The sequence below is a fragment of the Heptranchias perlo genome, chromosome 1 (assembly GCF_035084215.1).
Source record: "Heptranchias perlo isolate sHepPer1 chromosome 1, sHepPer1.hap1, whole genome shotgun sequence".
NCBI lineage: Eukaryota > Metazoa > Chordata > Chondrichthyes > Hexanchiformes > Hexanchidae > Heptranchias > Heptranchias perlo.
This window is the reverse complement of record NC_090325.1, coordinates 57,375,551-57,400,498: the sequence shown is the minus strand read 5'-3', so window position 1 is coordinate 57,400,498 and position 24,948 is coordinate 57,375,551. Positions and strand designations below refer to the sequence as shown.

Here is a 24,948-nt window from a genome sequence, read left to right as displayed (position 1 = left end):
GGTGATCTGATCGAAGTTTATAAGATATTAAGGGGAACAGATAGGGTGGATAGAGAGAAACTATTTCCGCTGGTTGGGGATTCTAGGAGTAGGGGGCACAGTCTAAAAATTGGAGCCAGACCTTTCAGGAGCGAGATTAGAAAACATTTCTACGCACAAAGGGTGGCAGAAGTTTGGAACTCTCTTCCGCAAAAGGCAATTGATACTAGCTCAATTGCTAAATTTAAATCTGAGATAGATAGCTTTTTGGTAACCAAAGGTATTAAGGGATATGGGCCAACGGCAGGTATATGGAGTCAGATCACAGATCAGTCATGATCTTATCAAATGGCGGAGCAGGCCGAGGGGCTGAGTGGCCTACTCATGTTCCTATTTAATGTTGACATCAGGTGAATGAATGATTGATTGATTGAAATTAAACAATGAATGAACCTTCCTTGATCTGGTTTCCCGTCACTTAACTGATCAATTTGGTAAACAAGTTTTTAATATATTATGAAACATCAGGTCTTGAAGGAGCTCATTCTTTCCCAGGACTTCATAACTGTAGAACTCTTCACCAGCTGTCTTTACTTCTTCCTATAACCTGTCGTCATTTAAAACCCAAACTTGCCATTGTTTCATCATTTAGTGTTGAGTTTGCTCACCACCTTTTTGATCTTGGAGCTCCCCACTCTATAGGTTTTGATTTTCAATTGAGTTTCTGAATCATTTTAAAGCTTTTTTTAAAAAAAAATTTTTCCTGATTTTTTTTTTTCTCCTTTGGTACCCCCCTCCTCTCTTGAAAGTGGCAACTAGATGCTGGGTTAAGGTTCTACAGGCTTTGGTAGGCTTCTAATACTTTCTTCAATTAACCAAGTTTAATATTATTCTGCCCAATAACGTGTTGATGAGGTCATATTTTATTTAATTAAAAAATCCAGTTCTTATAACTTGACAGCTTATGTTATTGGTTAATGCAGTAAAATGTTTCCTATTATGATGTATCCATATGCATGTTGATTTTCCTTTCTCTATATTAAGCAGTGATATGTTATATTGTAATGTCTTCCAAAGCCCACGATAAAATATGATTAAAATACCATCGGTCATGTTGTGATGCATTTGCTTTTTCTCTTACTTTCCTCTATTAATAACATGTAGGCAATTTTGTAAGATACACCACTTCCAATCCATCTCATCTAAGCAACATCTGTTAACTCTAACTCTGTCCCCTGTCCATCAGCCTACTTTCTATCCATGCTGATAAATGCATACATGCAATCAGACACTTCAGAAAACTGTGTATAAAATTTGTCAAATAGCTCTTGTTTTTAACAAATTTGTGCTGGCTGTCCATGATTTTCTGAAGCACCTCTAAATGTTCGCTAATTTTATCTCAATTATGGATTCTTAAGAGTTTAGCCGCAGATAACGATAGAATAGCTGATTTATAGATACCTACTTTATCTTTCTCTCACGACTTGTATAGAGGTGTTACATTGGCTGTACTCTAGTCCCCCAGCACAATTTGCACATCGAAAGGATTGAAAAATTGTGGTCAGACTCTTTGCTATCTCCACTTTGATTTCCTTCAACAATGTAGGATACATGGCATCAGGGCCATGTGACCTATCCACTTTTGAGTTCTGCTCATTTTTTTCCAAGCCAATTCCTTTCGACAGTTAGCTCTAACAATTGTTCCACAATCTCCTCTAGTATATCTACATTCTTATATCTTTGTCGTCTTTGCGCTCCTATACCTCTTTATATTTGCTTTCTGCTTCTTCATCTTATTTTTCCCTTCCCCCATCGGAGTAGTTACTTTTCAAGCAAGGACATTAGTCAGGCCGTGTTAGGTGGAGCCTGTCCAAATCGTACAGGCCTCGACTGTCAGAACTGGTCCCAATATCCTAGGAATTCTGATATCATCTCTTCAACCACACATATACCTCCCTTAACTTGCTATTCCTGTACTGACTAGTGCAGGGTGTCATCCTGAGATCACTACTCTTGAGCACGTGTCTCCTGGTTTCTGAAACTCCCTTGGCAGGATCTCAATTCTATTCCATTGGTTCCAGCATGAACTATGACTTCTGGCAGTTTCCCATCTCTATCCAGAATCTTTTGCACCCACTCTGTGAAATCCCTTAGCTTGCCAGCTGGAAGGCAATATGCCATTTGGGACTCTTGGTTGTGGCAATAAAAGCACCAGTCAATTCCCCTGCTTACAGAATCTGCTGCTGAGAGAATCCCCTAATACTGCTGTGCTTCTGCATGTTCCAGTCTTTTTGGCAACAGTTTGCTCCACAGTGTTGCTGCCTTCTTCTGAGTTGTCATTGGTATTCAGTATCTCAACTCAACACTCTTGCAATCCCTGCACTGCCTCCAGTCTCCCCTTCTTACCCTGATGATGGTCATCCACTTCCCTAGGTCCTCACTAATTTACTCTGCCTGCGGGGTAACCACCTCCCGGAATGTGCATTCCTCAAGCTCAGAAATCTTGAGCTTGAGCACAAACAATCGGAGATACTATCTGCATGGCACGTCATTCTGGACACTGCACGTTGTGTAGTTACTGCACATCATGGGCTTAAGCAGTTCGCTTCCACCACCCCGGTCTTTCCCCCCGCCCCACCCTGTTAAATTAAGTTTTAAGTTTAACAAAATCAAATACAATTTAACCTCTCATATACAATTTTAGGCCTGTTGCACCTGAAGTGCTGGGGCTAAACTCCACACTCCTGAGCTTTCACATTCCACTGATCAACACTGATCTTTCATTAGTAAACTAAAATTTATACTGCCTTAACTGGCAAAGTAGCCCAATTACCACAGTGGGGAGAAAGGGCCAAGCTGAGAGAAGTTATTGACATCACTCATATAATCAATTAACCTCTTTCCAGCTCAAATCAGCCCTCAGGTAAGACGGCAAATAAATTTAAACCATTCCGAAATAGTTCCTTGTATTGAACAGCTAAAATGAGTACATTTTAAGTCAAAATAAAATAAAATCTTCAGTACTTTTACCCCAATCACCCCTGCTATGCTAAATGTATTCGTCTGGCCCTTCGCACTCCACTGGTCTCTCTCTGCTCAAGACTCTTTAGCTCAAGATGGCAGTTGCATGTTACAATCTGTAGACTAGTCTCAGCTCCAAATGTCATTGACAGCAAACTATCTATATCCAAAAAAGGCTCCATGATTTGCTTATGAGAGCATTCTTAAAGAAAGGAATTCAGGAAACAATCTTTTTAACAGCTAAACCTCTAAAATCATGAGAAACCCAAATTACAACCAAAATATCAACTTGTAGGAGCTAAAGCCCAGATGATTCTACGTGTTGTCGTCCAAAGGAATGGTTTTCTGGACATTGACGTGCACCTTTTAGATAATTTTAAGTGAGGCGAAAGCTACATTAGAACTTTGAATTTGTGGCAGCACCCATCTTTGTAGTGCCAGGCATATGTGTGAGTTTATTTTGAAAGTTACTTGTTTTCTGCTAATTTCTAATTTCCTTGTGTCACACACAATGCTTGATCAAGAGTGAGGTAGGCAAATTGCTTTTATGTGCCTACACCTCTGCAACCCACTGCTATGAGGCAAGCGTGTGCTCACTGTGCTTCCAACTTTTCTCCCTTCCATTTCTTAAGGAATTACTTAGTTTCTTCTATTAACCTTCCCCTAACAGCATGGTTGGTATCAAGAACTCACCACGTGGGGGAAACTGCTGGCTTGACCCTCAGTCCCAACATTCCATGACAGAGTTTCAAAGCTCTGTGCTGCAGGACTGTTTCACTGCTGATAACATTCTTTTGTGAGATGTTTTGACTTGATGCTTTGTACTCAAGTTTCTCATGTTGTCATAGCTGTCAGATGGGATAAATGGAAAGTGGTGGTAGGATAAATCAACTCATTTGCACAAGGAAATGGTTAAATAAAGATTTTCTGCACCTGAAGCAGATATCTTATAGCCTGGTGAAGAAAATTCCATTTTTCTTTTTTCCTTTTTCATTCTCTATGTAAGAGACAACAAAGGGAATTTCAGTTATTGCTAGTTGTTCTTTTGCTCTTGTTGTCATATCCCCTGCACCTGCCATAGGCATTGTTAGAAATTTAGGGTCTTGCCCTAGACACACTCTCTGGTACAATGGTGCTAGACACGTCTGCATGAAGTATGAACGTCTTGCTTCTGGAATGTGCCTGGACTGCCCAATATCTAACTATGCAATAGCATAACCCAGAGGTGTAACAATAGTATCCACTTGTGACCTGAACCAGATATTTGTCTTTCACACATGCCCAACCCCACCCCCCTGCCTTTTCAAAGGCGAACTGAAAAAACACCTGGTGAGACAAGGCCAGATGTCATTCATTAAGCTGCTTTATTTCACTGACCAAAAGTGAACATAGAGTAACAGTGATGAATGGATTCGCTTATAATCAATCAGTACAACTTGACTTTGCCTAATCATAGAAAAATAATGAATCTAGCTTCACCACATCAGTGGATCATCTTGCTTGGCTAAAACAAAATAACTCCTAAGTACCCTCCTGAATTTTCCTCCTCCTGAACTTGGCCAAAGCTTGCCCTTTCAGCTTTCTGATTCAAAAACCTGTCAGTCTGTATCTTTGTTTTTATCACCGTGTTCACAGCCTGAAGGGAAGGCCCGCTAGACCTAGACAATCCCCGCTGAGTGCATGGGACCAGGGACTTCCCAACACAATGGTTGAGAGTTGTTTATTGTTTACTGACATCAGTTAACAAATTACTTATTGTTCATGGCTTTTGGGGAAAATAAGCGCTTTAACCATCTTCCATCTCTAAGCCTTTTTAAAACTTTTTTAAATACACTTTCTATTAAAAATCTATAAAACTCTCTTTCAAATTCTTTCTATGGAAAAAGGTCACAATGTGTGCTGTTCAAAAAGAGTCCTAGACAACTGTCAATTGACAACTTGTTGGAAAGGACAAACAGAGTGTCTGGGAGGCTCCACTGCAAATGATTTCAAAAAACTAACACAACATTTGAGGATTGGTACTCTGGTAAAACAATGTCATGCAAAGTAGTTTTCTCTATCTTGACACCAAAGACTACCATTTGGATTCAGCGGTAAAGAAAAGGACATCGACTTGCAGACCTCCGCATTTGAAATGCTAAATGCACAGATCCTTTCTTATGAAGTCTTACTACTTTTGGAAGGCCCATGTGAATAAAGAAATGAAACAAGGAAGATTATACTTAAGATGAAGCAGTCCTCATCTTTGAAGTAGTTTGTTCCACAGACAAATCGTCACACATCCTCCACTTTCGGTCTTGGTCTTGGGCTTATTTTGAATTTCATCCATTTTGCATGATTTTATCTTTTTGAAAGAAATGGATTTCGCTCAGATTGCCCTTTTTAGCCATCTTTCCATTCTTTGTTTGGTAGGAAAAGACTTGAACTGTGAGAACACTGTGCAAATGGTTGCATGATTCTGATTTTAAAAGTCTTTAAAGTACAGGAATTGATGAGGACTTCCCCATTGGTTTACAGATTTTAGTCAATAGTATGTACAGGATAACTTAATTTGAAGAATTAAGTATAATCCATAAACTGTCTTACTCAGAACACAGCATGTTCCAAATAAACGTGATTTGAAAACACTTTTCCTGGGACAGATGCTGGAATCTTAATTACATTAGAGTAAAGGTATGGCCAATAAACCAGTTGAGGTTTATAAGCGTTGTTTGTTTCATTTATATTTTTACCAGTTTTAAGGAGGGATTTTTGCTTCACTGGACAGGTGGGTATTTTGAATACCACTGTTTAAAGCAGCTGTAATTGTCCATTTTTACTTAAATCATATTCATTAATACTTACATTTACTGAAAGCTAAGCAGTTAATTCAAAAATCACCCCATACTCTGCACTCAGACCCTGCTTCTCTAATTTTAGCTCTGAACCATGTGCTGTCCAGTATTAAGATTTAATGCTAACACTATATTGCCCTCCCAACAGGCACTTACTGTACACTTTTTATATTTTATTTGTCAGAAGGTGAAAGATGGAAATTGAAATAGATTGTCTTCTGAGATTATTGCATGTTATAATAAACAAAATAAAAAAAGTTTGCTTTTCCATTTCTGTTGGTTTAACAAATATATAATGGAGTTAACTGCAGAAACCTTTTAAATGAAACTTGTTTATTTGTTAAAAATTAATTAGTGAAGAAAATCTTCATATGCCTATATTTTACTCTTCAGGAGACATCTACGCAGTGCATTTGCAGGAGAATCCAGCAAGTTTTCATCAAGAAGCAGCACAAGTCCTTCTATTAGCCGTTCTTTGCTTGGAAATTTTGAGGTACAAATACATAGCGTTGCCAACTCTGGGCGGACGTATTCTGGGAGGTGCTATCACATGGCTTCCTGCAGTCAGTGATCAGTCATTTCCGATTACTTGGCAACCCAGGGCTGGTATGAAAAGGAGTGATTTCATTATTCTGTTTTTTTACTCCTTCCTCATTGGTAATTACCAACCAAGGGCATAGCTAGAAAAATGCTATACCCATCCGCTGGGATGGGGAAAATGAGCGCCATGCCTTGCTGCTGCTCTGGACATTCAGTAACATACAATGTGAGTCTGACACCTTAGCTCGCGATCGCGCATCTATGAAAGGCGCAGAGTTCCAGAGTGCAGAGCGGCAAAGAAATGTCCTTACCTGTAAAACAGCTCTGCGCAGTGACTAAAGTCTGTTTCATGCACACACCTGGAATCCTGCCTATTAGAAGGTGGTGCATGCTCATAAAGACCTGTCAGGCACGTGGTGTCCCATGGTTGGTGTGAAATTTGAGAGCTCCGTTTTAATTTTAATTAAACCCTTGACTTGGCTAGGCCAATATGTCCAACTAATTTGGCAGAGAGGAGAGGAAAGAAAAAAAATCCCCAGCCCTGTGGCAAGAGACTGAGTACAGCTGTCTTCAGATTCAGTTTAGGCTGTATACTCATTTTAACTGGAATGCGGTGGGAGGGTTATCAGAAAAACTCCCGGGTTGCTTGCAGGAGATTAACTTTTAATTACTGAAGACTCCAGGACAATCCGGAAGGCTTGGCAACCCTACAAATACATGAGACACCTGATTACAACCCTTATTGTGTATACACTTGATAACGATCACAGCATAATCTTGGACAGAATAGAAATATTTATGCAAAAGTTTGCTCGGAGAAGCATGGAGGCCCAGCATGACAGCAGACCAGGACTAGGGTGGAACAAGTGAAAAGCCTATCATGTGCCAGAACTGGGCCTTGATCAGCGGAAGCAGAGTGGAAGAGAAAAGTGTAGAGCAGCAGGGAAGACATACATGGCATGGTTGGAAGATGGGCGACATGGACATGTTGGGCCGAAGGGCCTGTTTCCATGTTGTAAACTTCCATGTGGCGGACCCTGAGGGACACAGCAGGGCTGACAGTGGCAGGAAGAATGGGAAAAGGCTTGTGGAGGCAGTAAGGGGCTAATATCGATTAAAAGAATTACATAAAATTAAAAATAAAACTTAGCTGCACAGAAGAAGAAAATCGGGTGGAAAAACAAAATGGTGGGTGGACCCTGGCAACTCTTGCCAAAGCACAACCTAGCATTGAGAGGACTAAAAGGCGAATCTAATATTAAGGATGTAATATAAGCAGGAGTTACAGTATTACTTGTTAAAAGTAAAACAAGTAATACTGTAACTCCTGCTTTGGGCCCAACTTAAGGTGTTATTAAGTGACACAGGAAGGAAGATGTGTAACAGAGAGTGCGTGCAGTTGCAAAAATTTCAATATTTATAGATGGTTACTGCCATTGTTCTTCATCCTACATACTTCAAACGTCATAGATATATAACTCAATGGGTTCTCAGGAAGCCATGTGCTGAATGTGTGCGTAAAAATCCTTAATGACATTGCAGATAGGTGGTGCTGTATGTGGTCGTCTATTCCTGCGCTGTAAGAAGCCCCAGAACTTGGATCATTGCACCAATTTGTTTTCTTCATCTAAGTTTTTATTTCCTCTTCATATTAGGCCTCCCATCACCAAACATTTGGGGACAAATGTTTGAGTCTCCATGCTCCCTACAGCAGTAGCTTAGATTAGTCAGCATGTGACTAACACAATGGGTGTGAGGTGTTTGTCGCTTACCCAGATAGGCTAATGAATTGCACATTATTTACAGTCAATGGGGAAACAACACCAAAGCTTAACTCATTAGAATTTTAACTACCTATCGTTTCATGCCCTTGTTTTAAACCTTGTGTGAATACATTATGCTTTAAAACACAATGTTTTAAAGTAATACCTTCTCCAAATCCTTTCTATCAAAAAGTGGTCAAAAGATCCTGAAGTGTGACTGACTCGTGTGCATTTTGGGTCATTAGGGGTCACTTGTGATATTGTGTTTCAGGCTATTACTAGTTCCCAGTGGGAAATTCATTTAGTTCTTCACTGGTTAATTTACTGATGATTTAACTTTGTATGGGCTTCCTCAATTCTGTCATGGTATAAGACTGTTTACTCACAGAAGTATGCTCTATCTCATTTTGATATGATTGTTGCTGAATCAATGGTTGTTGTTTAGCAGGTGCCCGAGGGAGGAACTAAACTATTCAATTCAAATACAAATAGCTTGTGTGATTGTTCAAAGAAATTTTTGATTGTCCCATAAATTCAGAAAGAGCTGTCAATTATTTAAATTCCTTAAGTACTAGTCACAATTTTTGAATGTATTAATCAGTCTGAAGGCGACAGACTTTTATGGCTTAGAGAAATATCAGGGCAGATAGCTTCCCTAGATGGTGAGAAAAGGAAAAGAGCTCCTTAAGAAAATTACTTGTCATAATTTAGCACAGTAGTTGCAAACAATTATTTACGACTACATCGAGAGCTTGCTAAATTTAACTACTGTAAAATTATATATTGGGTTACAGCTACTATTCTCATTTTTTACTATTTAGCTGCTAAACAAAATTTATTAAAGTCTAATGTACTGTTAGTCTGCTACTTTCTGAAGACTAGGAGGATTGTGTGAAGGAACAGGATAAACCAGTAGGTGAAATAAATTGGAGTGCTTGTTCATTCCCTCGGCATGCTACAAATTTACATAGCTGTCTGGGCAAGTGAAAACACTTGATCTGGGACGTAGGGAGCTAGAGCTCACCTACAAAAGTAGCCTGAAACATGGAAACCAAAAATATCTAGTGTCAAAAAAGAATAAAGAGCCCCCAAAAAATCATAACAAATGCAGAACTGCCACATGGAGGAATCTTCATATACGCTAAATGTTTAGTAGATCGGTCCAGACAGCTGGTATTGTAGTTCCTGTATGGGGCCTGTCTCCTAAATTTGTACTACTATGGTATGTTTCTATGTTGTGTGGAAGATGCAGAATGAAGAAACATACCATCGTGGTACAAATTTAGGACAAGGGCCCTATACAGGAGCTATACTACCAGCTGTCTGGACCGATCCACTATACATTTAGCCGATATATGAAGATTTCTCCATGTGGCAGTTCTGCATTTGTTATGATCTTTTGTTTCTTAAAAAAAAATTTGACACTAGATCCTACCTAGTAGGAGCTTCATTCTTTAAATGATATGCATCCTCCTCACACCACAATCCCAAACTTCAGTCGCTGTAGGTCCAGCAGGGTGTTTTGGGATGGAGGGAGGGAGGAAGGAAGAGAGAGAAAAGAGAGTTACTATTAAATGGTTAGTTAGTTAGTTAGTTAATTAGTTACAGAAGTTAGCTTCAGGTCAAAATGAACTAGCACAATGCAGCATGGATACAAAAGTGGCTAAGTGACAGGAAACAGACAGTGGTGGTGGACGGTTGTTTTTCTGACTGGAGGAAGGTGTACAGTGGTGTTCCCCGACGATTAGTACCAGGACCATTGCTTTTTTTTGATATGTATTAATGACTTGGACTTGAGTGTAAGGGCATAATTTCAAAATTTACAGATGACACAAAACTTGGAAGTGTAGTAAACAGTGAGGAGGAAAGTGATAGACTTCAAGAGGACAAAGACAGGCTGGTGGACTGGACGGACACATGGCAGATGAAATTTAACACCGAGAAGTGCGAGGTGATACATTTGGCAGGAAGAACGAGGAGAGGCAATATAAATTAAAGGGTACAATTCTAAAGGGAGTGTCGGAACAGAGAGATTGGGGGGTATATGTGCACAAATCTTGGAAGGTTGTAGGACAGGTTGAGAAAGTGGTTAAAAAAAATACGGGATCCTGGGCTTTACAAATAGAGTTCAGAGCAAGGAAGTTATGTTGAACCTTTATAAAACACTGGTTCGGCTACAACTGAAGTATTGCATCCAATTCTGGGCACCTTATGAAGGATGTAAAATCCTTAGAGAGGGTGCAGAAAAGATTTACTAGAATGGTTCCAGGGATGCGGGACTTCAGTTATGTGGATAGACTGGAGAAGCTGGGGTTGCTCCTTAGCTCCTTAGAACAGAGAAGGTTAAGAGAAGATTTGATAAAAGTGTTCAAAATCATGAAGGGTTTAGATAAAGTAAATAAATAGAAACTGTTGCCGTTGATGGAACAGTTCGAGAACCAGAGGACGCAGATTTAAGGTGATTGGCAAAAGAACCGAAGGCCACATGAGGAAAAACTTTTTTACACAGCGAGTAGTTATGATCTGGAATGCGCTGCCTGAAAGGATGGTGGAAGCAAATTCAATCGTGGCTTTCAAAAAGGAATTGGATAAATACATGAAGGGAAAAAATTTGCAGGGCTACGGGGAAAGAGCAGGGGAATGAGACTAACTGGATTGCTCTTACAAAGAGCCCACGTGGGCTTGATGGGTCGAACGGCCTCCTTCTTTGCTGTAACCATTCTATGATTCTATGAAAAGACTGTGGATGTTGGTACAATTGGAGCTGTCAAAATTGAGATGGACAAAATTTTGTTGGGTAAAGGTATCAAGGGATATGGAACAAAGGTGATGTCTAGTTGAAGGACAGATGAGCCATGATCTAATTGAATGGCCTATTCCTGTTCCTACGTTCCAACAAGGCCTAGAACAAGCTTTGGTCCGATTCAGTGCTTGGGCTGAGCAAAAGAAAGTGTTCCTTGGACAGCTGGCTAGAACAGTGTAGCGTATCTTTATTTTCTTTATTGAGAGTAGAGACTGAAGTTAAGTTGAAGTCAGGGTAGATTTGCTATAACTTACTCTATATGTTCACTTACTGAATGTAAAATAAAGCAGCTTAATGATTCATATCTGGCCTCATCTCTAAAATGCTGATCAGTGCTTTTTGTAATACTAGAGGTGCACAGAAGGACTTGATACCCAGCTGATACAAAGGGGTCTCATACTTACACCCTCCAGGGAAGCACTGCAACAAATGGGCAGTTTGGGAGGGTCAGCTTCAGAAAGGATTAGTTAGGCAGTGCCACATGTTTGTTCATAGTATGTGGGGTTCAATTTGAAGTCTACCTGCTGGTTTCCATATTATTCCAGATGGGAAACAAAGTCAATGATCGTTTGCAATTATGGTGTAAAGTGAATGTCCAATTTGCAAACAGATTCAGAAACATGGTATAAAAATTAACAAATCAAATCAGAGCCATAGTTGACAGGGTTGAATAATGGTTATGACTGCATTGAATGAATGCTGTTTGTTTATTTTTTCCAGTTTAGTGTGTTCATTATTTTAAAAAGGTGCTACAATTTGGGTCATAAAACTGTATAGGAATTCTATCTTACAACAAATGAAAAAATTGGCATAGTAAATGAAAATTAAATACAATTTTTTTAATGTATTTTGAGCTGATGGTAAACTCTATTTTCTTATCTATCTTTCTTCCTTGAGCCGTAGACAAACTTGGCAAAAGTACAGGAAGCTTGCTCCCTTGCTGCTGCCAACATCACTGTGAAAAGTCTGCTGTGAGGCATGCAAGAGTAGACAGAGAAGCCTTGGTTTTTTTTCACCTTCCAAGTTTATGAAGTGCAAAGATACTGATCTCCACTTTACACAGTAGGAGCTCGGCAACATGGGGTTCAAAACTTCATTCTGCCATTGCCATGATGTTGCTCCAATGATTTATACTATGATGCTAAGATTTTGGTAATATACAGGAGTAGGCAAAGATCTACAAATTTTCATGGAATGAAATTCATTCATTCTTCACAATAATCTACATGTTTGAGTCAGTAATGCCTTTTATCTGATTTCAGGAATCCCTGTTAAAAGGCAGATTTGCACCGTCAGGAAGAATTGAAGGTTTTACAGCTGAACTTGGAGCAAGTGGATCATACTGCCCACAGCATGTAACACTACCTGTGGATGTGTCTTACTATAACATTTCTGAACACAGTGCCCCATCACCATTCCTGGTAAGAGAGCACCTTGTAGGCATTATGCTAGTTAGGATTACTGTTAGGTGTCAGCCGAAGCTCAGTTGGTAGCACTCTCTCCTCTGAGTCAGAAGGTTATGGGTTCAGGTCCCATTCCAGAGACTTGAGCACAAAAATCTAGGCTGACAGTCCAATGCAGTACTGAGGGAGTCTTGGGTAGACGTAAAGGTCCCACGGCACTATTCAAAGAAGAGCAGGGTAGTTCTCCTGGGGTCCTGGCCACTATTTATCCCTTAACCAATGCCTAAAACAGATTATCTGGTCATTATCACATTGCTGTTTGTGGGACCTTGCTGTGCGCAAATTGGCTGCCACGTTTCCTACATTACAACAGTGACTACACTTAGTGTTTCATTGGCTGTAAAGTGCTTTGGGACGTCCTGAGGTCGTGAAAGAAGCTATATAAAATGCAAGTCTTTCTTTCTGTTACCTGTTCATAATTCAGAACCTGCGACACGATACTGGTTTCATCCATCCTATTTCAAACCTTTTAATTCTTTTAAATATAATTTATAATGAATTGGGTGGATATTTTATGTGTTATCTCCACATCCAAAGGTCAACTTATGTTCTTCGCTGAAGAACTCAAGACTGTTTTGCATAGTTACAGCATCTTGATGTCACCTATGAAATGATCACTGTCAGTACTCCCTGAAAGAAATCTCACATCTTTTTTACAATTGTTTCCTCAAAGCTGAGAATTTTCTGTTAATTTTGAGGTTATGATGTAATTGTCCACTGTTAATATTATTGTATTAGCTGTTCACAAATCAGACTTTTATTTTTTGTGCAAGGGAACTGTAGAGGACACTATGGCCTAGAAATTCGATGGCGCATGCCCAATAGGCTCCAAATCTTTTCAATATGGCGGGCAGAAACTTGCTCTTATTACGAGCTAGAAGTAGGCCACCCTCCACATTGGTATAAGCAAAAATATAGATGTCCAAGGCCCTGTGCCTGAAACAGGAGTTAGATCCTTTGCATATGCAAATAAAGGATTTGATGCCTGTTTGAGGCCCCTTCTGCAATATTGGTTTGCTCTGAGGCAGCTGGTGCTGGCTGCATTCAGGAAAACCAAGTCTACATGTGACCTAACAGGTGGTCCTCAAAGGGACTGCTGAAGGCCTCCCCACCATAAAAGGTAAATTTGTTTTTTAAAAAAATTTACCTGCAAGTGGAGCCGGAAGGAGCAGCAGTGCACCTCCTGTGACCCCACATGAAAACCACGTGGCCAAGGCTCGCTCCCCCCTCCGATTGCTATCTTAGGTCCCCCCACCCCCACCCCCACCCCGATTGCTCACAAGAATGGACCTTGCATCTGCCGCTCAGGCTTCATTTCTAACCAGTGAATTCAACTCCGTACTGGAAATCAAAAAATTAATCTAGGTTCTAATGCTTAGTACTATTTAATAATCAAAATCTGAATAAGATGTAGGAGAAATAAAAACCAGTCACTTAGATTCACTCCTTATTCCAATAAGTAGAATTTTATTGAGGGGAGAAAAATGAACACTGAGCTGTATTATGTTTAACTACTTATTTGTTTTTATTTGCAAGCTATATGAGAGCAATTTTAAAAAAAAAATAATTGAATGCACATTGCATTATTAATAGTTTTACAATTAATGATCCCAGAATATATTGCTTTTTAATCCAGTACTTCCCATCCTTAATTTTTTTTTGTAAAAGTATCCTAGCATTTAATAGACACTTGAATCTTCAACATTATCTCTACTGTGTTTGACACTAATATGGAAATCTATTTTTTGAATAAATGCAGATTTTATTATTCATAAATGCCTGAAAAGTCTGTATTTGCTGTCATATGGAATATGACATACAAAGCTTCTATAACTATTGGACCAAAATATTATTTTTAATATAGTACAGCATCAATACAAGAATACTATTCTAGCACTCTTTTCATGTGTCAGTTTTGTATTTCCTTTGGGTGTTGGGAGTTCAAAACTGAGGGTGGAATGACAAATAATTGTAGTGGAAAATCAAGATTTTCTCTCTCTCGTTCTCTCCCATTGGTCTATAGTAACCATGTGACCAATATGATGCCTGCTCAGCTCCCCACTCCAGCCTTGGACCTCATGGCCTTAGTGTCACAGCCTCAGGCCTTACAGCTCCCTCACTACTTCTGAGCTCAGGCCCGAGCCCCAGTTTCTTTCTCATGTTGTACAGCTCCCAGGTGACCTCTCCCCACCAGGTTCCGCCCACCTGCCGTTTTGCTGTGTGCCATGGACTTTTTTTTTTAAAAAAGGTAAAAGTGTGTTTAAAAATGTAAAAAAAAATTATTTTTGAATCTGTTCACTCTTATCACAGGCTGAGTATGAATTTGATCAATGCTCGGATTCCTGCCCTTACATCTCAACCCTAATTAAGGGTCTCCACTGTTGCACTGTCAACATTTTATTAACGGTCTAATTTATTGTAAAGCCTCAAATAAATACTAAATTTGGGGCATCTCCAAGAGGGGATTCTTGTGAAACATTCCAACTTTATTGATGTATTTACTTTACTATTTTTCTTTCAATTAGGGTGTGATAAATCTGGAATCTTTGGGAAAGAAGGGTTACAATGTCCCCAAAGCAGGAACCATCCAAGTGGTGAGTTTAGTCAGCTTAACATTTTTTTTATCCCTTTTAAGGACAATGAGCATATTAAAGCCTACGGTGAGCCCCTCCTTTTCAACTTCTGCGTAATGCAGTTTTTTTTCTTCGAACTTACAGAAGTGATAACTCACCATTGGAAAATGGACTGAAATAGCCACCGTAACATTTGAGGCATTACAATTGGTTCCCACCTCTTTGGGGTCAGGAGGAGAAAAAAACAGCCAGGATTCCTGATTGCAATTGCTTTCCAATAATTTCTGGTGGGAAGTGGACATTGAATGATAGGATTAGGCTGCACGTGATTTTCTGACTGTTTAAGCTGGTTAGGAAATTGTTGGCTGAGTGTGTCTGAATTTCTAATTTTCACTTTTGGCGGGTAAGGCACCCTGCCGGAAGCATGATGTTGGAAAATTTCCCTTATTAATACTATTTTGAGCACTTGCATTTCTTTTTTTCTGGTGTGAGGATTTCTCACAACACACTGATTTCTGGCATTCACTGGCTTATATCCTTTTGTGTTGCTTTTTGGGTCATTTCTTATCAATGGCAAGAATGTCATGGCGTGACAAAATGCTGCATACAATCGCTCTCGTCAGATTTTTTTATTCATTCATGGGATGTGGGCATCGCTGACAAGGCCAGCATTTATTGCCCATCCTTAATTGCCCTTGAGAAGGTAGTGGTGAGCCGCCACCTTGAACCGCTGCAATCCGTGTGGTGAAGGTTCTCCCACGATGCTGTTAGGTAGGGAGTTCCAGGATTTTGACCCAGCGACGATGAAGGATCGGCGATATATTTCCAAGTCAGGATGGTGTGAGACTTGGACGGGAACGTGCAGGTGGTGTTGTTCCCATGCGCCTGCTGCCCTTGTGCTTCTAGGTGGTAGAGGTCGCGGGTTTGGGCGGTGCTGTCGAAGAAGCCTTGGCAAGTTTCTGCAGTGCATCCTGTAGGTGGTACACACTGCAGCCACAGTGTGTTGGTGATGGAGGAAGTAAATGTTTAAGGTGGTGGATGGGGTGGCAGTCAAGTGGGCTGCTTTGTCCTGGATGGTGTCAAGCTTCTTTGGTGTTGTTGGAGCTGCTCTCATCCAGGCGAGGTGGAGAATGTTCCATCACACTCCTGACTTGTGCCTTGTAGATGATGGAAAGGCTTTGGGAGTCTGGAGGTGAGTCACTTGCCACAGAATACCCAGCCTCTGACCTGCTGTTGTAGCCACAGTATTTATGTGGCTGGTCCAGTTAAGTTTCTGGTCAATGGTGACCCCCAAGATGTTGATAGTGAGGGATTCGGCGATGGTAATGCCGTTGAACGTCAAGGGGATTGGATTTTATAAGATTGGAACCATTGCTGTATGAACTGGTGCCAACATGGTCAATAAGTGAACTATACTGGAATGTGGAAAACTTCCCCAAGCTACTTTTAACTATAGACACTCTGTTGGATAGATGTTGTACACTAAATGTGTCAGTATTTTGAACGGTGTGAATGACCTCAATAGATTGGTCTGGAATTGCCTGAGCTTTTAAAATCCATTTTCTCAATACATCATCAATTTCCTTGTCAAGCTATTTTTGTTTGAAAAAAGGTCCTCTGGCACAGTGCAGAAAATCTACTAATATTTTTTGTCTTGCTCGATTCAATTATTGATGCAAAAACAATATAAAATCTCACATGTCTCTACTTGGTTCCTTATTTATTTCGCTTTTTTTTAAAAAAGGAAGCAAATCAGAGCTAGTGTTTATACCCAACATTCACCGTGGCACAAGTTGCTTTTATTTTTTTTATATGCGTGGGTTTCATATTGGGTATTTGGTACCAGCTAGAATAACAGATGCAAAGTAGATTTTATACCAGACCACTTCATGTACCAGTTTAAGTTGGGCATTACTAATTGAGTGTCAGCCGTGGCTCAGTTGGTAGCACTCTCACCTCTGAGTCAGCAGGTTGTGGGTTCAAGTCCAACTCCAGAAACCTGAGCACATAAACCAGGCTGACACTTCAACGCAGTACTGAGGGAGTGTTGCACTGTCGGAGGTGCTGTCTTTTGGATGAGACGTTCAACCGAGGCTCCGTGTGTCCCCTCAGGTGGACGTGGAAGATCCCACAGCACTATTTCGAAGAAGAACATGGGAGTTATCCCCAGTGACAATATTTATCCCTCAACCAACATCACTTTAATAAATAAGAACATTATCTGGTTATTATCACATTGCTGTTTGCGGGACCTTGCTGTGTGCAATTTGGCTGCCACGTTTCCTACATTACAACAGTGACTGCACCTCATAAGTAATTAATTGATTGATTGTAAAGCGCTTTGGGTCGTCCTGAGGTTGTGAGAAGCGCTATATAAATGCAAGGCTTTTTTAATAATGTTCATTATTTATATTAGCAGCTATTTTAATTGATGGGTTTAAAATTAATTTATTTTTACACTTCAGTAATATATTACCATGTGAATCTGCAATTGCTAATTGCTGCTTCCCCCCCCCCCCCCCCCACCAGCCAAAAAAAAACACTGGGCAGATGTATAAGTTTGAGATAGTTAGACTCACTATGTTCACATGTATATGTTATAGTGAAGGGGATTAGCAGAATTTTTACCGTTGAGCTTTGTTCATTGGATAATTTGTAAACCTCAATCTGACAGAGTTAAAGGCTATATTTCTTGTGTTGCTTTTAAATTAATACCATAATAATTGCTGTCCACTTGCAGACCTTATTCAACCCAAACAAAACTGTGGTGAAGATGTTTTTAGTGACGTATGACTTCAGCGACATGCCACCAAACCACATTACACTTTTGCGCCACAGGATCTTTCTAGTGCCAGTGGAAGAAAATGAAGGGACACATGAAAATATGGAAAATTCAGAAATAAAGAAGAAAGTACTATGTTATCTGATTCATTTGAGGTATGTAGATTCTGAAAATAACGTGTATCGCCTAGCATTGGTGTGATGTAGGTTACTGCTCTGCTCAGAATTCTTTGCTGGAGAGTTGCTCTGAACCCAGTAATGTGGCATTGGTTGTTTAATTTCCAAGCATTAATAGATTTGAAACTCATTTTAATTTTCAGCAAGATTCTCAACTGAGATTTTGAAAAGTTTAGTTTTAGGCTGCCTCGGGTTTTGATTGTGAATTTAACTGTGAAGAAGAGAAGGGGACATTGTAACCAATCTGACCCCTACCTTGCCTGATAACAGCAAACATGCACTATCCAGCGGGACTCTTGGTGAATTTTATTTTTGGGTTCTAGCTATCAGACCCTCTCTACTGCCACAGCAAGATCAGCAAACTCAGCACTGATGATTCAAACTAAAACCTTCATGTTTTATAGCTCAGTATTGCACCTCAGTGGATTTGGCACTGAACTATCAGTGGAACCATTGTGTTGTAGGTCTTAAGCATTTAAACAGCTAAGTTGAACTTGTTTTGAAAAGCATTTTATTTTTTAAACAAGCATTTTTGAGTCCAATATAAATAGTATGTGCACAAAGGCAAAATACTGGATGCTGGAAACACTTAGCAGGTCAGGCAGCATCTGTGGAGAGAGAAACCGAGTTAACATTTAAGGTTGATGAACTTTCATCAGAACCCATATTATGCACAAATACACACATATATAAAATCATCCTCACACTATCTTAGCAAAATAACTGAAAGGTAAGTTGATACTCTGGTTTTCCCCCAGCATGCTGTAGACATGGGTTCCATTCCCCGTCATTTCATCAGGGGAGTTGCTGAGTGTTTCCCCACAATTCAGAGCTCCCCAATGCCTCAGTGGGCAAGTGCACCAAATGGTGTTGTACTAAATCAAGCAGATCAAAAGAGTCCCAGCTTCAAACACTTAATTGCAGTGAGCGAGCCAGCCTCATCCTGAGAAGCAATACCAGCCCAAGCTTCAGCACCCCTGTGCTTGGAAATGGGAAAAGTATTGTTCAAGATTCCTGCTTCTGATCACTGATTCCTGCTGCAAGTGTGTTGTATGGGAGGATTAGGCCCAGCTGTGGTGGCCCCATGACAAAATGACCCTATGACTTTCCTTGTTCAGACTTACATATGGATGAGGTGCTGGAAATCTACTAGTGTCTGTGGAATCATGTCCCAGCACAAATTGATTTGATCATCGGTGTATGGTGAGGTAAATCAAATTCAGTTAGGCTGTGAGCTCCACCACCCCTCCCCCCTCCCCGCACTTTGGTAAGATGGAATTTTTATCAATTGTTTATCTGATCATATTTGTGTTGACGTAAACTGGATTTGAGTATTTTCCTCTGGAAACTGGTATGGTTGCATAATTTTAAATTGAATATTGTTTTTTATTAGCATCCAAATATTCACAATTTTCTACTTTTATATCTAATTGCTCAGGTTTCAAAGTTCGAAGTCTGGAAAAATCTACTTGCACAGTGATATAAGGCTGCTGTTTTCCCGAAAATCAAGTGAAGTGGATTCTGGGATACCTTATGAGTTAAAGTCATTTACAGAAATGCCAAGAAATCCAAAATATTCACCACGAGTTTAGCACATCAATTTCAAGATTATCTATATTGCAGTTCAGTGATTATTTATCTAGCGACTGGTTCTAACTAGTGGAAAAAACTCCGTTTCAGTTCAGTGTTAATGCGCATGCTTTGTAATAAACATTAAGGATTTGTTTAAAGTGCAGTTTCTGATTGTGACATTCTGTAAATTTTGATTAAAAAGCACAGGAAACTTGCTTTAATGTAAACCTACAATATTTAATAGACACTTTTGCCCTCAGTTCATGGAAATTTAACTTCTTATCCTCAGTATCAACATCCCATTTTACTTTGAAACACTGATCTATTTACCTTAAATATCTTCCATTGCCTGTATTAATAATTATTGTAATTATGTGGTTTTCCTGATTTGTAAACCAATCAGGACCACAAAAGACAAATATTTGCAGTGTGGGAAGAAATAAATAGAAAAGGTTTGGTTTAACTCTTTAACCTATAGAGCTTATGCAAAAGTCTTCACAGTATTTAATAGGGACACTTCAATAGACAGCCATTGAATATTGCTTCATTTTCCAAATACACTTTTGGGAACTCTCCCCTTCTCTCAAAAAACTGAATTTTGTGTTTAATAGGTTTAAACGCCTTACCAAAAATTCAGTTTGGTACATAAACTGATTTTAACTTGTCCTAAATATAGCCTTCTCGTATATAGAAATAATACAAACAAGGCTGTTGGGTAGGGAGAGAGTGGAAGGTGTGAGAACATGGGGGAATTGGCAGCAGTTTGGAAAAACATTTAACATTTTTTTTAAAAAGTGAATTCTCCCATTTTTAAATTATTTCTTTCACTCTTAGTTTCTTCTCTCGTGCCAAATGCCATTCTCTGGTTGGGTGGCTATGCGGGAAATCTCTTTCCAGGCCTTGTTAATGCTACTCTTCCACCAGCAACTAGGAAATGCACAAGGCGAAGGGGTAAATTCTGATTAGTCTGTTTTTTGAATTATTACCCAACCAATAACATTATTACCCAAGTGAGGAAATATCTAGCCTCTGCTCTCCCCTTGCTGGCCCAGCCACAAACCCATATCCTGCTACTTGACACACAGAATTTGTGTACAAATTCACTGTGGTACACTGTGGACAGTAAATTTTAATGACCTTCATTTTTGCCAAAATTTTGGGAAGGGGGAGTTTCCTTGGGCCAATAGATGTCCTGGTAGCCCTCCAAACTGGAATAAATTAAACTAGACCTTTTGTACAAGCCATCTGTAGGTTAAAGAGTAGATTAAAATGTTTCCGAATGTTAGGATTTTTTTTCATTATGCACTGTGTGGTACTATATTTGGAAGGTACGCTTCAGAAATCTACATCTGTTTTTGTTCTTTATATTATCATTATCATTGTTGTCCAAACTCCTAAACCTACAAATCATATTGTTGAAACAGTTGTAGAAACATGAAGCTAAGTGAGGTAGATTGTATTTTTTTGATGGAATAAACTGTTCCTGTAAAAATATTGGTTTTGAATGTTCTTTTAAAACTTATGCAAAATAAAATCTTAATTTTAATATATCTAAAATACAGGAATTTCCTCAGTGGCTTATCCAGAAAGCAGCTGAGCCATACAGACCAAGAAGGTCCCAGATTTGATCTCTGGTCTATGTTAGCTGATCTCAACTGGGCAGCAGTAAGAATGCTACAATTGGCATGGGAACCCTTAAGTTGCAGAAATAAAAATCAAGCATCAACTTCTGATTATTATCGAACAACTCCTGCTAGAAGTATATGTGGATGGACGTCAGCTGAGAGCAAGATGGGGTTTGGCTGCGATTTCTCTCGTGCTCCAGTAGCCTGCCAGCAGTTGTCTTGGTGCAGAGATAAAGAATGGCCACAAAGGCCAGGTACCAAATAGCAATTAAGGCCTGTGGAACCATATCCCATCAAGGAGCCAATGCCTTCAGGAGGTGAAGGGAGAAAAATTGGTGAGGGGGGAAAAAAAAATCTACACTGGAAGTGCACAACATGAGGCCTATGTGTTTCATCTGACCCACCGTCGTCCAATTTTGAAATACTTTTAATATATAAAAATTGGTAAGGTGAGGAAGGCCCCGAGACAATACCAAGTCATCCCTGATCAATGGGAATTGACTATCGGCCCAAATTCTACAAAAAAAAGAAAATAAAGTTCGGTGGAGAGGAAAAGTAAAGTGAAAGATAAAAGTAAGCAAAATAATGGGAAGAATAGAAAGGAGAGTTGAAGATACAAATGTACTTCCTTTCTGCTTTATTCTCCCTCTTTGTGAGGGACAGAAATTTGAGGGCAAAAAAAACATTGTTGCTAATTTTGTAGTGAAGCAGCTAACTGGTCTGTAATGGTGAAAACTTAACCCAGCAGTTCCACGACAAGACATTCAACAGAGTAAGTTGTTTCAGGAGCTTCACGTGACGGAAAGCTTCTCAATATAGAGATACTTCTTTATTCACATACTGTAATAGTCTGAAGTTATCCTTCATAATAACTTATTCCCTCTTTTGACCCCTGCCCCAATTTAAATTTAATTCTGTGTTTTAGGTGCTGGCCTACATTGCATTACTATCTGGTGGAAAGTTTAGACAGGCCTTTGTTAAAAAAAAAAATGTACTCTTCAGCTGGGTGCCAGGAGGAAATGGGCAGAAGGAAGCATCTGGCCTCCGGTAAAACCCATCTGTGATCAAAAACTTGCCCTATGAGAAATAACAGTTCCTATTTTAATAAAGGTATTGCAAAATCATTCTTGCACAGTACTGTACCTGCACCACACATGTATTTTAAAGGAACTTGTGCCAAGCTATACATTCTGGTTTCTGAGAAAATGCAACTACACATCATAGTGGAAAATATCCCAGAGTATGCCACAGAATGTTGTATTTTAAAGAAAAATAAAAATATTTTTTCCTCCCGTTGAAAAGTTGCCCGTTCAACTTCAGTTGTTTGAAATAATACTATCGTGTGTATATTTATATTTGAAATATAATTATCATAGAAAATTTACAGCACAGAAGGAGGCCATTCGGCCCATCGTGTCTGCGCCGGCTGAGAAACGAGCCACCCAGCCTAATCCCACTTTCCTGCATTTGGTCAGTAGCCCTGCAGGTCATAGCTCTTCAGGTGCATATCCAGGTATTTTTAAATGAGTTGAGGGTTTCTGCCTCTACCACCCTCAGGCAGTGAGTTCCAGACCCCGACCACCCTCTGGGTGAAAAAAAACTTTTCCTCATTTCCGCTCTAATCCTTCCAGCAATCTTTTTTTTTATTCGTTCATGGAATGTGGGCGTTGCTGGCGAGGCCGGCAGTTATTACCCATCCCTGTGGTGAGCCGTCTTCTTGAACCGCTGCAGTCCGTGTGGTGACGGTTCTCCCACAGTGCTGTTAGGAAAGGAGTTCCAGGATTTTGACCCAGTGACGATGAAGGAATGGCGATATATTTCCAAGTCTGGATGGTTTGTGACTTGGAGGGGAACGTGCAGGTGGTGTTCCCATGTGCCTGCTGCTCTTGTCCTTCTTGGTGGTAGAGGTCGCGGGTTTGGGAGGTGCTGTCGAAGAAGCCTTGGCGAGTTGCTGCAATGCATCCTGTGGATGGTACACACTCAGCCACAGTGCGCCGGTGGTGAAGGGAGTGAATGTTTAGGGTGGTGGATGGGGTGCCAATCAAGCGGGCTGCTTTGTCCTGAGCTTCTTGAGTGTTGTTGGAGCTGCACTCATCCAGGCAAGTGGAGAGTATTCCATCACACTCCTGACTTGTGCCTTGTAGATGGTGGAAAGGCTTTGGGGAGTCAGGAGGTGAGTCACTCGCTGCAGAATACCCAGCCTCTGACCTGCTCTCGTAGCCACAGTATTTATATGGCTGGTCCAGTTAAGTTTCTGGTCAATTATGACCCCCGGGATGTTGATGGTGGGGGATTCGGCGATGGTAATACCGTTGAATGTCAAGGGGAGGTGGTTAGACTCTCTCTTCTTGGAGATGGTCATTGCCTGGCACTTGGCTTGTTGGTAATGGCAGAATGAGGAATATGCCGGGCCATGAGGTTACAGATTGTGCTCGAATACAATTCTGCTGCTGATGGCCCACAGCGCCTCATGGATGCCCAGTTTTGAGCCGCTAGATATGTTCTGAATTTATCCCATTTAGCATAGTGGTAGTGCCACACAACACGTTGGATGGTGTCCTCAGTGCAAAGATGAGACTTCGTCTCCACGAGGACTGTGCGGTGGTCACTCCTACCAATACTGTCATGGAAAGATGCATTTGTGACTAGTAGATTGGTGAGGACGAGGTCAAGTAAGGTTTTCCCTTGTGTTGGTTCGCTCACCACCTGCCACAGGCCCAGTCTGGCAGCTATGTCCTTCAGGACTCGGCCAGCTCGGTCAGTAGTGGTGCTACCGAGCCATTCTTGGTGATGAACGTTGAAGTCCCCCACCCAGAGTACATTCTGTGCCCTTGCTATCCTCAGTGCTTCTTCCAAGTGGTGTTCAACATGGAGGAGGACTGATCCATCAGCTGAGGGAGGGTGGTTGGTGGTAATCAGCAGGAGGTTTCCTTGCCCATGTTTGACCTGATGCCATGAGATTTCATGGGGTCCAGAGTCGATGTTGAGGACTCCCAGGGCCACTCCCTCACTTAAAATCTATGCCCCCTGCTAAGGGAAATAGGCCCTTCCTATCCACTCTAGTCCCCTCATAATTTTGTACACCTCAATCAAATCACCCCTCAACCTCCTCTGTTCCAAGGAAAACAACCCCAGCCTACCCAATCTGTTAACATAGCTAAATTTCTCCAGTCCTGGCAACATCCTCCTAAATCTCCTCTACACCCTCTCTAGTGCAATTACATCCTTCCTGTAATGTGGTGACCAGAACTGTGCGCAGTACTCAAGCTGTGGCCTAACTAGTGTTTTATACAGTTCCACCATCCATCCCTGCTTTTTTATATTCTATGCATCGGCTAATAAAGGAAAGCATTCCATATGCCGTCTTAGCCACCTTATCTACCTGTCCTGCTACCTTCAGGGATCTGTGGACATGCACTCCAAGATCCCTCACTTCCTCTACACCTTTCACTATCCTCCAATTTATTGTGTATTCCCTTGCCTTGTTTGCTCTCCCCAAATGCATTACCTCACACTTCCCTGGATTGAACTCCATTTGCCACTTTTCTGCCCATCTGACCAGTCCTTTGATATCTTCCTACAGTCTACAGCTTTCCTCCTCACTTATCAACTGCACGACCAATCTTTGTGTCATCCGCAAATTTCTTAATCATGCCCCCTACGTTTAAGTCCAAATCGTTAATGTGTACCACAAAAAGCAAAGGACCAAGTACCAAGCCCTGCAGCACCCCACTGGAAACTGCTTTCCAGTCGCAAAAACACCTGTCGACCATTAGCCTTTGCTTCCTGCCACTGAGCCAATTTAGGATCCAATTTG

General features: G+C 40.5%; 1 protein-coding gene across 6 annotated transcripts in view; it reads left to right on the top strand.

Moving 5' to 3' along the window:
- The window catches only part of LOC137322504 (atos homolog protein B), a 119,959-nt gene extending 98,961 nt beyond the window's left edge, over positions 1–20,998 (top strand). For all 6 annotated transcript variants that reach the window (XM_067985431.1, XM_067985449.1, XM_067985441.1 and 3 more), the window contains exons 6-10: positions 6,228–6,327; positions 12,203–12,361; positions 14,929–14,997; positions 17,717–17,913; positions 19,373–20,998. In XM_067985431.1, the coding sequence (XP_067841532.1) occupies positions 6,228–6,327; positions 12,203–12,361; positions 14,929–14,997; positions 17,717–17,913; positions 19,373–19,526 (679 nt within the window). In that variant the 3' untranslated portion in view covers positions 19,527–20,998. The remainder of the gene's footprint in view (positions 1–6,227; positions 6,328–12,202; positions 12,362–14,928; positions 14,998–17,716; positions 17,914–19,372) is intronic.
- The last annotated feature ends 3,950 nt before the right edge of the window (positions 20,999–24,948 follow it).